This window comes from Scleropages formosus, chromosome 11 (assembly GCF_900964775.1).
Source record: "Scleropages formosus chromosome 11, fSclFor1.1, whole genome shotgun sequence".
NCBI lineage: Eukaryota > Metazoa > Chordata > Actinopteri > Osteoglossiformes > Osteoglossidae > Scleropages > Scleropages formosus.
The window spans coordinates 5,832,726-5,848,344 of record NC_041816.1 but is presented as its reverse complement, the minus strand read 5'-3'; the positions used below and the strand labels follow the sequence as shown (position 1 = coordinate 5,848,344).

General features: G+C 48.2%; 1 protein-coding gene across 6 annotated transcripts in view; it reads left to right on the top strand.

Annotated features, from left to right (window-relative positions):
- LOC108934628 (zinc finger homeobox protein 3-like) overlaps positions 1–14,405 on the top strand; it is a 137,030-nt gene extending 122,625 nt beyond the window's left edge. For 5 of the 6 annotated variants that reach the window (XM_018752577.2, XM_029256169.1, XM_029256167.1 and 2 more), the window contains exons 8-10: positions 5,940–6,063; positions 6,376–11,877; positions 12,422–14,178. In XM_018752577.2, coding sequence (XP_018608093.2) covers positions 5,940–6,063; positions 6,376–11,877; positions 12,422–14,178 — 7,383 coding nt within the window. Of the gene's footprint in view, positions 1–5,939; positions 6,064–6,375; positions 11,878–12,421 lie in introns of all 6 variants that reach the window. The other variant, XM_029256170.1, reaches the window with a different exon arrangement.
- The last annotated feature ends 1,214 nt before the right edge of the window (positions 14,406–15,619 follow it).

Here is a 15,619-nt window from a genome sequence, read left to right as displayed (position 1 = left end):
GGTGATGATGATTTAATGCTGTTGAAGGTCTACAGATTGGGTCTCGCATCAGCGTGTCTGGAGCCCAGTGAAGTCCAGGTCACTTAACCGACACTTTCTTACACGCAAAGCCACACAGGCTGTGTGGTCTGATGCCGCCTCCCTGGCTGTATATTTCCAAACCTCTTGTCCCATACAGGATCACAGGGAACCGGAGCCTAACCCGGCAACACAGGGCGTAAGGCTGGAGGGGGGGAGGGGACGCACCCAGGACGGGACGCCAGTCCATCGCAAGGCACCCCAAGCGGGACTCGAACCCCAGACCCACCGGAGAGCAGAACCCGGTCCAACCCACTGCGCCACCGCGCCACCGCGCCCCCTCTCTGGCTGTAATATACTTAAAATTTAAGACTTTAAAATCAGATTTTAATGGAGCCGTGAGGCACCGGCGCTACCCACTGATCCGATGCCCTCTGATCAAAGAGATGCTGATACCGAAACGGTCGACTCCCGGTCTTTCTTGGGCTGACGTTTTATTTCTAATAACGCTGACTTATCATGGGTCCCGTACCCGATTATCACTGTGTCATTTGCATACATTTATTATGATCCTCTTTGTGTTCGGGCTTTGTTGTTCTCCAGCGTGTTTAGAGAGAGAGTCGCCCCCGATGCCGAGTTCTCTTGTCTGCTTGCGGGAGAGCTGTGTTCACAGCCCACCCTGTCCCTCTCCCTTTTGAAGGCGCTGACGCTATTTTCCAGCCGACGCTCACTCTCGTCTCACTCAAGATAAAAGGCTACTGTTATTAATATACCGAATTATAATTGTGACACAGATGGATTGAAAGTAAATAAAACGTGGAAGCAGCATGCAGTCATTGCTCTCTAATGATGCCGGCGTGCAGTTGCGCTCCGAGCCCGCGAGCACCGGGGAAGCGAACAATTTGCGAGAAGCTGCCTGCTGACCCCCGCATTGTTTGTCCTTCTTCCAGCTTTGTGTGCTGTGAGAGCTTCCATTAAACATCGTTGAAAACAGCAGATGTGCAGGATCTAATACCAGCGCGCTCCGCCGAGGTCACAGTTCACAATATCGGCGCCGTCCTCACAATCAGCTGCTGCTTCTTCGGCTTAATTTCAAGGGATGTTTCCACGGAAACCATTGTTTTTTTTTTTTTTCTTTTTTTTCAAAGGACATTCCTGCGCGGCAGATCAAACCAAGTCCTAATTTCGCTTGGCTTCATTTTGCGTGAGAAAACAGTGCTGCGACGCAGCACTTTCAAGGGAAATAAAATTAACTTTACCGTATCAGTTCTAGGGGGCGCGGTGGCACAGTGGCGCAGTGGGTTGGACCGGGTCCTGCTCTCCGGTGGGTCTGGGGTTCGAGTCCTGCTTGGGGTGCCTTGCGATGGACTGGCGTCCCGTCCTGGGTGTGTCCCCTCCCCCCTCCGGCCTTACGCCCTGTGTTGCCGGGTTAGGCTCCGGTTCCCTGCGACCCTGTATGGGAGAAGCAGTTTAGAAAATGTGTGTGTGTGTGTGTATCAGTTCTGCCGAGTGGTGCGGCGCTGATACCGACACGCACGGCGCGCTGGGGCTGCGGGGTACCTGCAACGGTGCGTTTGGCTGAACTTCCCAGGCGAACCCGCTGCATCCGACACCGGAAGTTATCAAAGTTCCGACTGAACGCGAAAACGCCCGGAGTACACGGCTCAAAGGGGTGACGGGCAGCATTCGTGAAACTGTTTCCTATCGCACTGTAATTCTTACATCAGCCTTTTGCGCCGCGCTGCCACTCAGCCGCTCCTCTCTAGTCTCCGGTCTCCGAGCGGGTACTTTTTTGGGCACACCTCTCGCCAACGCACTGTGAGCCAAGGAGGAAAAACAATTCGCCGATTTGCCGCCGTGCTTTCTGCGCACATCCTTGTGTGTGTGTGTGTGTGTGTGTGTGTGTGTGTGTGTGTGTGTCGCAGAGGAACTAAAAGTGAACGCAGTCAACCCCTGCGCGGAATTTTTCTGCGATATAATTTTTAGTCCGAAGCCCACGGCGGCGTGTGCCTTTGTGCTCCGCCAGGCCTCGCCGCCCTCCCCACGCCCCCATCCGCACAGCAAATGGCAAACGCATTAGGAGCAAGAGCGGCAATATTTTTTCCCTTTTGTAGAGATGATAATACATGGGGGCTTTTCAGAAAAGCAGGAGAGGAAAGCAGAGCTAATATAATGCGCATTAGAACCAGCACCTTCTTTATAACAAGTGGAAATGAATTGAAAGGTACTTTATCCTTTCGTCTGTCTTGGGCAGACAAGCCTAATGAATTCTCAAATAGGTGACTTTTATTTCTTGCCGACTATGCATAAAGATGTGCTCTTCGCCTCTTCGCCTCTCCGCGCTCCCCCGCCTCTCCCCTCAACACCTTTTCCTCTCTTGCCTCTTCTGTGTCTCTGCCCCTGTGCCCCCCCTGGCTGCCTCTCTCTCTCTCTCTCTCTCTCTCTCGCTCGCTCGCCCGCGCTCACCCCCCTCTCCGTGTCTCATTTTCTGTCTGTCTGAGATAGGGGTAATGAAAATAATTGTGCTCCATTAATTCTGAGTCTGGCTAGATGATAGCCATTTTGAACTATGTTTGCCAATTAGGCGGTCTAAATTAAAAGTGACCTTGGGATACTCTCGGTGCTTGCCTCTCGTCGCCTAATGAAGCAGTTGTCTAGAAACAGTCCACTTTGTAATGTAAATCACCGATATTTTGTTTTTGCAACTCTCCGTGCCAGTTGCATTCATTTGCTGCTCCTGCTCTTAAGGAGATGGAACGAGAGAGGGAGAAGCGGAGGGAGAAAAAAAATGCGGAAAATATGCCTGGATTTTCTTTCTACTTTTCCTCTGATTAGACTAATCCCTTGGTGGCAGAGGGAGGGAAACAGAAAAAAACATTTAATGTTCCGCTTAACCCCCTAACCCCCGCTAGAGTGGGACACGGGATCCGAGCATCTCCCCGGCCGATTGCGGCGAGGGATTCGCTGAGCTGCGACTCCCTTTCTCTCCTTTGAGTGAAATATTTCATCGGTGTCCGTTTCTCTCCGGCAATGAAATCACCGTGCAGGTTCGAATAAGGAATGTTTGTTCTCAGATGAACATTGTCATCTTTTTTTCGCGGTTTAATTGAAAACTGGGTCCGTGAGCCGTGGGGGGGGGGGGGGGGGGTTTATCTGGGAGGATGGGATGGGAGTAGAACGCAAAGGTCACGCTGGTTCCTCGCCTGCCGTTCCTTACTTTGTTTTATGTTTTTCGATGAGGAAAAGCCGAGATAATGAAACTGCACCCGGACAGACGCAAGGGGCCGACGAGCGAGAGAGGCACGGAAAGCCTGCGAGGCACGGCAAGGAGGGAGCGGCCGAGGCTCTGGATTAGTTTTCGTTTGCACAGAGGTAGAGATGGAGAGAATGAGATAAAGAAAGAAGGGATAGTGGGGGGATAAAAGTCTGGGGGGGGTCCTAGGTGGGGTCGGGGGGGGGGGGGGGGGGTGCGAATTGAAATGCAGAGAGGGGAGTGAAGCTGATTATTCTGTTTGGGGAGTTAATTGAAGGAAGGTGAAGTAGGCGCTGCCTCATCTCCCGGCCCCTTCCAATTTCACTCACTGATTATTGTTAAATAGGAGGCCACTAATGAGTGCTTTTGATGAATTGTTGTATTTCTTTAGTTGAAAGAAAGAGATGGGGGTGGGGGAGGGAGACGCTGGAGGTCGGCGGGATTGGGGGGACTGGGGGTAGTCGAGATGGATGTAGGTCTGCTGTCATTCACACGTGATTGACTCAACCTTTTGAGTGTAAGGAAAGCCGAAGCAAGCTCCTGAACTTTCTAATCAATATTCATTGCGCCTTGAAATCTTCTAATTAGAAAAAAATGGGGAAAAAAAAAAAACGCTATTGTATAGATGCAAAATGGATATTGCCGTTGCTCTTTCTCATCTCTTCCTGATTTTCTGTGTCTTTCCGTTTGTCTCACTTCACATATCATGATGATATATTCCTCCCTTAATTAAACGTGCAATTATTTGTATAATCATATTTTACTTTTGTTTACAGTGATGGTAATGAAATCCGTCAGCAGAGTGGGAAGGACTTTCCGTGTCCTCTATCGCATTCGGGGAAGGCTGGCTTGAGTTACCCACAATGGCAGCGCATTTCTGATGGCATCTAACTGTACTGTTCCTTTCCCTAGGAATGGGGCGCTCTTTTTTTTTTTTACCGGGAAGAATGATTTAATTAGGCATCCCTAATAAGCTTTTCAGTTGGCCAAGGTAGGCCTTTCAGCCCATCTCGCTAATTGGCTGCGGCAGAACTTTCCAGGCGCGTGACAAAACACTGACAGTGATCAAAGAGAGAATTCTAGGGATGGTAAATAAAATAAAAATAATATGATTCTTTTCACAATGACGCGCATGTGTGCGCACGGTTGTGTGTGTGTTCAGGCGTAGATGGCTCCGCGTGCGCGCGCGTGTGTGTGTGTGTGTGTCTGTGGATAGGCCTATCTGTGTACTTGTGTGAGTGTTTGTTGCTCTCATAAGAAATGTGAATTCATCAAGAGGCTGTGAGTCTATTTTTATTAATATTGTTAGTATTTTTTTGGATTTCACCTTCCTGTCATATCTTCTCATCCTGACCGTCCTCTTTGTGTTACCGTTGAGGGTGCAGAAATGGAGGTTCTTCACTCCTACAACGCACTGGACTGCAGTCGTAACACGGATTCGCTGTGCGAGAAATGACAGAGCAGACTTGACTTTCTTAGAAGGCTCAGGTCATTTGATGTGTGCAGGAAAATTCTTCGCTGGTTGCCAATGTCATCCGGCTTTCGTTGTGCGCTGGGCGGGAAACGTCTGTGAGATCTGTAGAGCCGCCAAGTTGGTAAAGAAAGCTGGTTCTATCATAGCCTTGACCCAGTTCAGTGCAGGCAGTTGCAGTGGCCAGGATGAGGGGGAATAATGGCTCACATCCCATCTATGAAGTGATTACCATGAGCTCCTTTAGCTACTGGATTATTCAACTACGGTATACCAAGAAGTGCTTTTGGGATTCCTCCTTACCGAGAGCCATCTGCCTCCATAATGCCACTCAAGGACCTGTTAGTTCTTCTACACAAAGAAGCAGGGAAGTGCCTTGTGACCTTTGGGGTCTTTGCACTTGTGTAATCATTTACACACACACACACACACACACACACACACACACACACACACACACACACACACACTGTCTGAACCGCTTGGCTCATACGGGGTCACGGGGAGCCAGAGCCTAACCGAGCAACACAGGACGCAAGGCTGGAGGGGGAGGGGACACACCCAGGATGGGACGCCAGTCCACCGCAAGGTACCCCAAGCAGGACTTGAACCCCAGACCCACCAGAGAGCAGGACCTGGTTCAACCCACTGCGGCACCGCTCCCCTGCACCCCATAATCATTTAGTGTAACTTATTAAGCATTTTTAATATTTGTTTGGATGTAGCTGTGATACCTTGCGTATTCTGTTAAACTCTTACGTGTATGAATTGCTCCGCAGGGATAATGAACTACCTGTCATATCCCGTCTTATTTTAAAATGACCATTTCATCATTCACCTGTACAACACTAAGCAAAAGCCATGTTGCAATAAACAATGTAAACAATAAAGTTAGTTTGTTTCCATCACTGGATGACCAAAGGAGGGTCAGCAGGTGAGGTATGGTTAGAGCCATCATTCACCAATCCCCACTCCTGATGCAGTACCCTTGATCACAGTATGTGACCAGAATTACCCTTGTAGAAATTACCTAAATGTGTAAAGAGGTAAGTAATATAATAAAAAGAAATAATTTCCAGTATCGACTCCATTGAAGACTGGAGTGTTGTTCTGTATGTGGAAATCCCATAATGCAAGAGTCTGAAAGGAACACATGAAATATGACTGACGCCTTTTGCACCTTGCGTTTCATTGCAGGTGACGGCCACAGAAGTTCTGCCGGAGAGCATGTTCATACCAGCTCCAGCCCCAGAAAGGGAGGGGCCAGTCACCCCGCAGACTGCGGGCAACTCCAGCCCCGATGACTCCAAGAAGCAGACAGGTCCGTGGTCTCCTGTTGGCTGCCTTAGTGTCAGTGAGATAGATGCGGCACAAGCCGTATTACCTTGCTTGAACCATATTTTTCGAAGTAAAAGGTTTGATGTACAATAGTTAAAAACTGCATTCCTGCACCTGAATGAATCTGAATTAATGACTTACTTATCTTGCCATCCTGGAACCTCCTCTGGGAAAAGACAATGGTACTGGCATCAGGGACCCCCTAACCAGAGACAAGTTCTTATTTTGTGGAAATTACTGTTACAGAGGATTAATTTCAATATTCAGCTCATACAATACGTTTACTGTTTTGCAGAAACCGTTGAGGTAGACCCTGAGAAGGGGGCCCCACCCCATACAGAAGTAGCTGAAACCAGCAATTCACCCCTGGATGACCAACAGCCAACAAAGGAGGACATCGCAGGTTTTCTGTGCTGGAAGAAAGGCTGCAACCAGATCTTTTCGTCTTCTAATGCCCTCCAGGTGCACTTCAATGAGGTCCACAACAAGAGGCCACAGTTGCCCGTCTCCGACCGGCATGTCTATAAGTACCGCTGCAACCAGTGTAGCCTCGCCTTCAAAACTGTGGAGAAACTGCAGCTGCATTCACAGTACCACGTCATCAGGGCAGCCACCATGTGCTGCCTCTGCCAGCGTAGTTTCAGGACCCTGCCAGCACTGAAGAAGCATCTTGAAACCAGTCACATGGAGCTGAGTGAATCAGACATCCAACAGCTCTACGGGGGCCTGCTGATGAACGGAGATCTGATGGTGATGGGCGACGTTTCCCTCGGAGAGGACCAGGGAGTACTAGGTGAAGAGGACAAGGAAGGAGAAGAGAGTGACAATGAGGAGAAGCAAAGCCCCACAGGTAGCGACTCTGGCTCTGTCCAGGAGGATTCTGGGTCAGAACCCAAACGTGCCCTTCCGTTCAGGAAAGGCCCCAACTTTACAATGGAGAAATTCCTAGATCCATCACGGCCTTTCAAATGCACGGTGTGTAAAGAGTCTTTTACCCAGAAGAACATTTTACTGGTACACTATAACTCAGTGTCACACTTGCACAAGGTCAAGCGGGCCCTGCAGGAGACAACCACAGGTCAGTCTGAGCTCACCAGCAGTCCAGACAACAAACCCTTCAAGTGCAGCACTTGCAATGTGGCATACAGCCAGAGTTCCACACTAGAGATTCACATGCGCTCTGTCTTGCATCAGACTAAAGCCCGTGCTGCAAAACTGGAAGCAGCAGGGGCTACCAGTGGCTCCATTAATGCTATTGGGGGGAGTGGAGGGGGGTCCTCTATAAGAACGTCCACTCCCAGTCCCTGTCCAGCTAACTCTACTTCAGCTATGAGCAACAATAGTTCTTCTTCTGTGGTTCAGACTGCTCCTAGTGTCCAGCCAGGATCCCACGTAAGCCAATCTCACAGTATTGAGAGTCTTGGAAACTCTTCGTCAACATGTCATCCTTCTCCTTCTGAGAACAATGATGCAAAGAAGAAAAAGCTTGCAGACATAGTCTCTTCAAGGGGGCAACATCAGCAACTGCAGCAACAGCAGCAACAACTGGCTCAGGCTCAGGCCCAGGCCCAGCTTCAGCAGGAACTCCAGCAGCAAGCAGCCCTTATTCAATCACAACTTTTCAACCCAGCACTTCTTCAGCACTTCCCCATGGCGACAGAAGCTCTTCTCCCACTACAGCAGCAGCAACTTCTCTTTCCCTTCTACATCCCTGGAGCAGAATTCCAGCTAAACCCAGAGATGAACCTCAGTGGTTCTGCACTTAGCCTTGCTGGTTCCTCCACCTCCTCACTGCTGGAGGACCTGAAGAACTCCGCCCAGCAAGCACAACAGAGCTGCCTGCAGCAGCAGCTGATGCACCACCATCTCCAGCAGCAGGTCCATTCTCAGGCCCAGGGACAGTTGTCCTTGCTTCAGCAGAGTCCATCTCTCCTCCACCAGACCGAGAAAAAGATAAAGTCAGTTCTTCCAGTTGAGAAAGACAGAGATGGGCAGAGAGATAAGGAGGTGCACGAGAAAACAGAAGATCAAGTCTCCAAGGAAGGTGTGGACTGTCTAAAATTCAAAGACAAGAAGGATCAGCAGCAGCCCATTATCAATGTAACTCCAGACCCAGCATGTCCTCCACCTAGAATTTCTTCAGATGCTCGTGGAAATGCAACCAAAGCCCTTTTGGAGAACTTTGGGTTTGAACTGGTGATTCAGTATAATGAGAACAAACAAAAAGCGCAGAAAAAACCATCAGGGACTGGACAAACAGCATTAAGTGGTCCGGGCGGTGTCAGCAGGATGGTAAATCCTTTAGAAGGACTTGAAAAACTAGAATGTGAGGCCTGTGGCAAGCTATTCTCAAATATATTGATTCTAAAGAGTCATCAAGAGCACATCCACCAGGCCTTCTTCCCATTTCGCTTCTTGGAGAGATTTGCTAAGGAGTACAGGGAACAGTATGACAAACTGTATCCCCTGAGGCCACAGACACCTGAGGCTTCTTCTGCAGCTCCACCACCACCACCACCTCCGCCACCACCTCCTCCTCCTCCTCCTCCTCCTCAGAGGACTCCAACGCCAAACATTCCCACTTCTGCACCTGCACTCACCCCCCCTGCAGTCCCTGCCCCTCAGCCTCCAGTTCCCATCACTCAGATTCCCATGCCAATGGATCTTCCTCTCTTCTCTCCACTCATGATGCAACCTATGCCCCTCCAGCCTCTGCCTTCTCAGATCCCTGCTCAGTTGCCTTCTGTGGAGCCAGGCTTGGCAACTGACCTGACTCAGCTCTACCAGCAGCAGCTCACCCCGGCCATGCTCCAGCAACAGCAGCAGAATAAAAGACCTCGGACACGTATAACAGATGACCAGCTGCGAGTTCTGCGGCAATACTTTGACATTAACAACTCTCCCAGTGAGGAACACATAAAGGAGATGGCTGACAAATCTGGCCTTCCCCAAAAAGTCATCAAGCACTGGTTTCGTAACACCCTTTTCAAAGAGCGTCAACGGAACAAGGACTCTCCATACAACTTCAATAACCCCCCTGTCACAACTCTGGAGGATACCAAAATAGATTCCAAACCACCTTCTCCTGAGCCCCAGAAACATGAAAGTTATGGAAGCAAGAGGTCTTCAAGAACAAGATTTACTGATTACCAACTGAGGGTGCTGCAAGATTTCTTTGATGCCAATGCCTACCCTAAAGACGATGAATTTGAGCAGCTCTCAAACCTGTTGAGTCTACCCACACGAGTCATTGTAGTATGGTTCCAGAATGCTCGCCAGAAAGCCCGCAAGAACTATGAGAACCAAGGAGATGGAGGTAAAGAGGGTGAAAGGAGGGAGCTGTCCAATGATCGTTACGTCCGCACCACTAACCTAAACTACCAGTGCAAGAAGTGCAGCCTGGTCTTTCAGCGTATCTTTGACCTCATCAAGCATCAGAAGAAGCTGTGCTACAAAGATGAAGATGAAGAAGGGCAGTATGACAGCCAGAATGAGGACTCGATGGATCTTTCTCATGAATACTACACGCTTTCTGGCTCCTCTGGTCACACCCCCATGCCTTCCTCCTCTAGCCTCTGTCCTCTACCACCATCTACTTCAGCTTTCTCCCATCTGTCATCTTCTGAAAAGGAAGAGGCCTCAGCTGTTAACTTGTCGAACTCTATAGATGAGAAGCCAAAACAATTAACAGAAGTGTGCTCTGAGTTCCGGGAAAATCAAGTGTCTATTAAACAGGAGCAGGTGCAAACTGATATGCAGCAGCAAAGGTCTTTGCGGGAAGACAAGGTACAGGCTGTCCCCAAGGCTCCCAAACTGTCTGCTCCCTCACCTTCCCAGCAGCCATGTGGCCCCTCTGTGTCTCAAGCAAGCCCGGTTCCTTCCCAAACATCCCACATGTCTCTCCACCCTCTTCTGACCCCTGCATCACAACAGCAGCAGCAACAGTTGGCTCAGCAAATGATTCCTTATCAGTGTGACCAGTGCAAGCTTGGTTTCCCCTCTTTTGAGCACTGGCAGGAACACCAGCAGCTTCACTTTCTTACAGTACAAAACCAATTCATTCACCCCCAATTCCTGGACCGTTCGATGGACATGCCATTCATGTTGTTTGATCCTAGCAATCCTCTGGTTGCTAGTCAGCTTTTGTCAGGAAGTATGCCACAGATACCCACCAATTCTGCCACATCACCGTCAGCACCCACCTCCACCATGAACTCCCTAAAGAGGAAATTGGAAGAAAAAGCTGGTACAAGTCCTGGTGAAAATGATAGCACAAACAGTGGGGAGGAACCACAGCGAGACAAGCGTCTCAGAACTACCATAACACCTGAGCAGCTTGAGATTCTGTACCAGAAATATTTGTTGGACTCCAATCCTACCCGCAAGATGCTTGACCACATTGCCCATGAGGTGGGCCTCAAGAAGAGAGTTGTGCAGGTGTGGTTTCAGAACACTAGAGCCAGAGAGAGGAAAGGACAGTTTCGGGCTGTAGGACCTGCTCAAGCTCACCGTCGCTGCCCCTTTTGCCGAGCTCTGTTCAAGGCAAAGACAGCTCTTGAGGCTCATATTAGATCACGCCACTGGCATGAAGCTAAGCGTGCTGGCTATAATCTTGCCCTGTCCAGCATGCTTCCTGATCAGGAGGGCATCCAGTTGAAGATGGATCCTCTGGATATCTCCAACTATTCACAGCTTGGCCCCTCAAATAGTGATGGACATACTTCTTCTTTGTCCCCAGTAAGCAAAAGCATGGATTTATCTCCCCGGGCTCTACTCAGTCCTACCTCCATCAAGGTAGAGGGAATGGAGGACTTTGAAAGCCCAAACATGTCATCTGTCAACTTGAACTTTGACCAGAACAAATTGGATAATGATGACTGTTCTTCAGTAAACACGGCCATTACAGATACCACAACTGGTGATGAGGCCAATGTGGACAATGATGGCACAGATGCAAAGCATGGCCACAACAGCGCTGACTTCCTGTCTAAGTCTGGGGGTGCGGCACCCTCGCTTGAGAATGATGATCAGATGTCCTCGGGACTGGTGAGCCCTGCGACAAGTTACATTGCTAAGGACTTTGAAAATGAAGCTATGGTGGATTACAGTGAGAACTCCAGTCTGGCAGACCCATGCTCACCCAGTCCTGGAGCTTCTGGGAGCAGGAGCACAGACAGTGGAGACCGGCCTGGCCAAAAGCGCTTCCGTACCCAAATGACAAATCTCCAGCTAAAGGTACTTAAGTCTTGTTTTAATGACTACAGGACCCCAACTATGCTGGAATGTGAAGTACTTGGTAATGATATTGGACTTCCGAAGAGAGTTGTTCAAGTATGGTTCCAGAATGCTCGCGCTAAGGAAAAGAAGGCAAAGCTGAGCATGGCCAAACATTTCGGCATCAACCAAACATCTTACGAGGGACCCAAAACAGAATGCACTTTGTGTGGTGTCAAATACAGTGCCCGGCTCTCTGTTCGAGACCACATCTTCTCCCAGCAGCACATCTCCAAAGTGAAGGAAACCATTGGAAGCCAACTAGATAAGGAGAAGGAGTACTTTGACCCGGCCACTGTCCGTCAGTTGATGGCTCAGCAGGAAATGGACCGCATCAAGAAAGCCAATGAGGTTCTCGGAATGGCACAGCAGCAAGCCATGCAGCAGCAGGGAATGTTTGACAGCCCTGCTTTGCAAGCACTGAACCTGTCCTCAGCCTACCCCTCCCTGCAAGGAATGCCACCTGTACTCCTGCCAGGAGTTGGCAGCCCCACCCTGCCAGGCTTTGCTTCCTCAAACACAGGTACGATGGACTTTGGGAATTATAACAAGCTCTCAGGTTGGAAGGTTTGATAAATGGTCTTGACGCATGCTTTCGTTATTTGGCTTTCATGAAATATGAATGTGACATGGTTAAGCAAAAAAAAAAAAAAATTCAAACTTCCAAGTTATTCTAAAATTTTTAGATATTTGCATGTTTGCATCTGTTACCCAAATATGTGTAGTTGATTAAAATAAGACAAAATGTTCCATTCTTAATTTTATGTTTAACAAAATTGGAATTCTTTTTGAAATATTATACTAAATATTATGCTATTACTATTAATATTATACTATACTGCTTTAACTTTTAGCTCATGTATGCATTTTGAGGAGCATACAAATTCTATTTCACAAATGAAAATATGTTGTCTATGTTGTATGAATTTTGTGACTGACACTTCTGTGCTAATGGAGGATTATTCTGCTTTATAATATGCCTGTATAGACAAAGCAGTTATGAACCATAGTTCTAGAGAGTGACTCAGAAACTCCTAACTACCTTTTTGCAACTCTTCTGTCTACAGCTTTAACGCCTCCAAAACCTCCAAATCTCCTGAACATGTCTGGTGCCAGTGTTCCTTCACCCAGCCTCCCCACTTCTGGATTGCCCAACAAGCCCCCTTCCTCTTCTTCTCTAGCCTCACCCAGCCTAGCCCAGGCCAGCACCTCCACCGCCCACTCCACAGCCACAGCCTCTTCTGCAGCCCCGCAATCAATCTCCCGGCCTGAACCCCCCAAGGAGCGTGACTCTGAGAGGTCCAGAGAGAAGGAGAAGCCCAAGGAGAAGACAGAGAATCCGCCCACACCGTCCTCAACGGGGGGCACCCCAGCACCCTCCACATTTGCTACCAGTGCTAAGAAGGACAAGCCTGACACTGCTGTTCCTGCTACCTCTATGCCAACACCTGGCATGGAATACATAGTGGACCCTACCCAGCTTCAAGCCCTGCAGGCAGCCCTGGCCTCAGACCCCACTGCTCTGCTCACCAGTCAGTTCCTGCCCTACTTCATGCCTGGCTTCTCGCCCTACTATGCCCCACAGATACCTGGAGCTCTCCAGGGTGGCTACTTGCAGCCAATGTATGGCATGGAGAGCCTGTTCCCATATAATCCGGCTTTGTCACAGGCTCTCATGGGGCTGTCCCCAGGCTCCCTGCTCCAGCACTACCAGCAATATCAGCAGAGCCTGCAGGAAGCACTGCAGCAACAGCAGCGGCAACTTCAGCAGCAGAAACAGCAGCTCCAGCAACCCAAAGGAAGCCAAACCCCAGCTCCAGCCCAACCCTTAGGAACCCCAGACCGCAAAGAATCTGCCAAAGATCCACCAAAAACCGAAGAACAGAAAGGCACTCCTTCCTGTGAAGCCTCATCCTCCTCCTTCTCCTCTTCCTCCCACAAAAACCTCTCCTCCGAGCAGCACGAGATGGATGGCAAAGACGCGGACCCCCTTCTAGATCAGTACATCGTCCCCAAGGTGAAGTACTCGTTGGCGTGCCGAAAGTGTCAAGCTGTCTTTAGCAAGGAAGAGGCAGCCATCAGCCACCTGAAATCCATCTGCTTTTTTGGTCAGTCTGTGGCAAACCTGCAAGAGATGCTGCTTCGAGTCCCTGGCAGTGGGAGTGCAGGGGAGGGCAGCCTCTATGACTGCCTGGCCTGCGAAATCACGTTGGACGGGGACCAAGCGCTCAGTCAACACCTGGATTCGGCCTTGCACAAACACAGAACAATCAAGCGATCAGCCAGAAATGCCAAAGAGCACGCTACTAGTTTATTACCTCACTCTTCAGCCTGCTTCCCCGATCCTGACACCGCATCTACCTCGCAGTCTGCCGCTCGCCCCAACAGCAGCCCCACGCCCCCACCGACATCATCAGCCGCCGCCGCATCGTCCTCTTCTGTTTCTTCATCCTCGTGCTCCACCGCACCCCCATCCACAGCTGCCCTCTCCCACAGCGCCACTGCTGGCAAGCCCTGGTCCCAGGCCCCTTTCTCCAGAGCTTTAGCTGGGAAGCCCAATGCCAATTCCTCCTCAGCCACCCCTTCTTTCGCTCCAGTATCCTCACCTTCAACGGTTACCTCAAGTTCATTGAGCACCTCAGGGGTTCAGACCTCGATACCAACAGACGTCTTTACCGACGAATCCGACTCTGACAACAGTCAGAAGTCGGCGGACAGACTGGGACATCCAGTCGAGGAGCCGAAGCAGCCCAGCTGTCTCAAAGACAGCAGTAGTTGTAGTACTAACCTTGCTAGCGTAGGAACGGACTCCATCCGATTGTAAAAGAGCTTTCAGTGATGAACAATGTTTAAAAAACACAAAAGACAAAAAAAAAGCAGCAACGTTAAAAAAAGTTTAAAGATATACAAACCAATTTCAGAAGAAAAGATGTGTAAAGACTAACTGCAATTCCAAAGCTTGTAACCAAAAATTAAATGTTAGTGGATTGTTTTCCCATATCAACATGCTGGTTTTAGTTTATTTCACCTCCAGTGTGTATGTAAGTTTATATATATATATATATATATATATACATATATATATATATATATAAAGAGCGAGAGAGAGAGAGCGAGAGAGCTGGTTTTTGGATACTGTTAGTGGAATGCTTTACAGCAATGGACTGCCTCAAATATTATTCTAATTGCCCTTATACCCCTTTGGCAAATTATTTGTTTTAACTGTGTATCCCCCCCCTCATAGCAGCACATAAACAAAAAGCCAGTATGTACTGTATGGGAGAATAGTCTTACTTTTACAGTTTTCTTGCTTACTAAGCATTCAGATACCAATGGCTTGCTAAAATAATGAAAATAGTGTAATGTCTATTTTATTCTCAGGTCAACAGCTCACAACCTTTTTTCTGTTACAGAAATTCATTGTTTTATACTTTTGTTCCTAGCAGAAGGGAAAAAGTTTGTTTTTTCCACTGTTGATTTAAACAGGCAGAAAGTGTTACAAAGAGAGAAGATAATATAAAGGCAGAGCTTTCTGTGGATTCAAAAGGGGTAGCTAATCTGCTGATTTTAAAGATTTTAAATCCTTTTAAAAGGGGGTAATGAACACTCCTAGCTATGCCCAGACACTTGAGCATTGCAGTCTTGTTGGTGGGGGGAAAAAGATTTTTTTAAAGAAAAAACTTTCTGTATTTATGATAGATATGAAAAAATTTTGGTGTTAAGTAGATTGTTGCATTGGAAATGAATTTAAACAGTATGGTAGATTTAAAAAAAAAAAAATACTCTTTGTGTACATTAGCTTTTGTATTGTCCAACTTAAAGGCGCTTCATTTGATGTTGTCTTGGTCATTCCGATAGACTAGATTAAGGAGCAGCAACTGATTGATACATATTTTCTGTCTTATCCTCAGCTTCTTCACTTATGTTCGCCCAACCGCCATTGACATGATCCTTCACTTTGTTTGAATTTTTAACATTTTTATTTATTGTTTTTTTTTGGTTTACACGTTCGTGGCAAACCAAGAAAGAATATTCTTCTTTGAAATATTGAAGAAATATTTAATCATATTTGTTTTACAATTGTGCACTTATCACACTCGTTCCATCTATCTCCTGCTCGCTGCCATCTTATGTTTCTCCCATGCGTTTGTAGATATGGAGTTAGTTATTGCTCCTCTTGCACTCCAAAGCGGACCCTTCGTTCACCATGTAGTGTGACTGCAGTCTCTTCTGGATTCATTTCATTTGATTTATTTTTCGTGTGT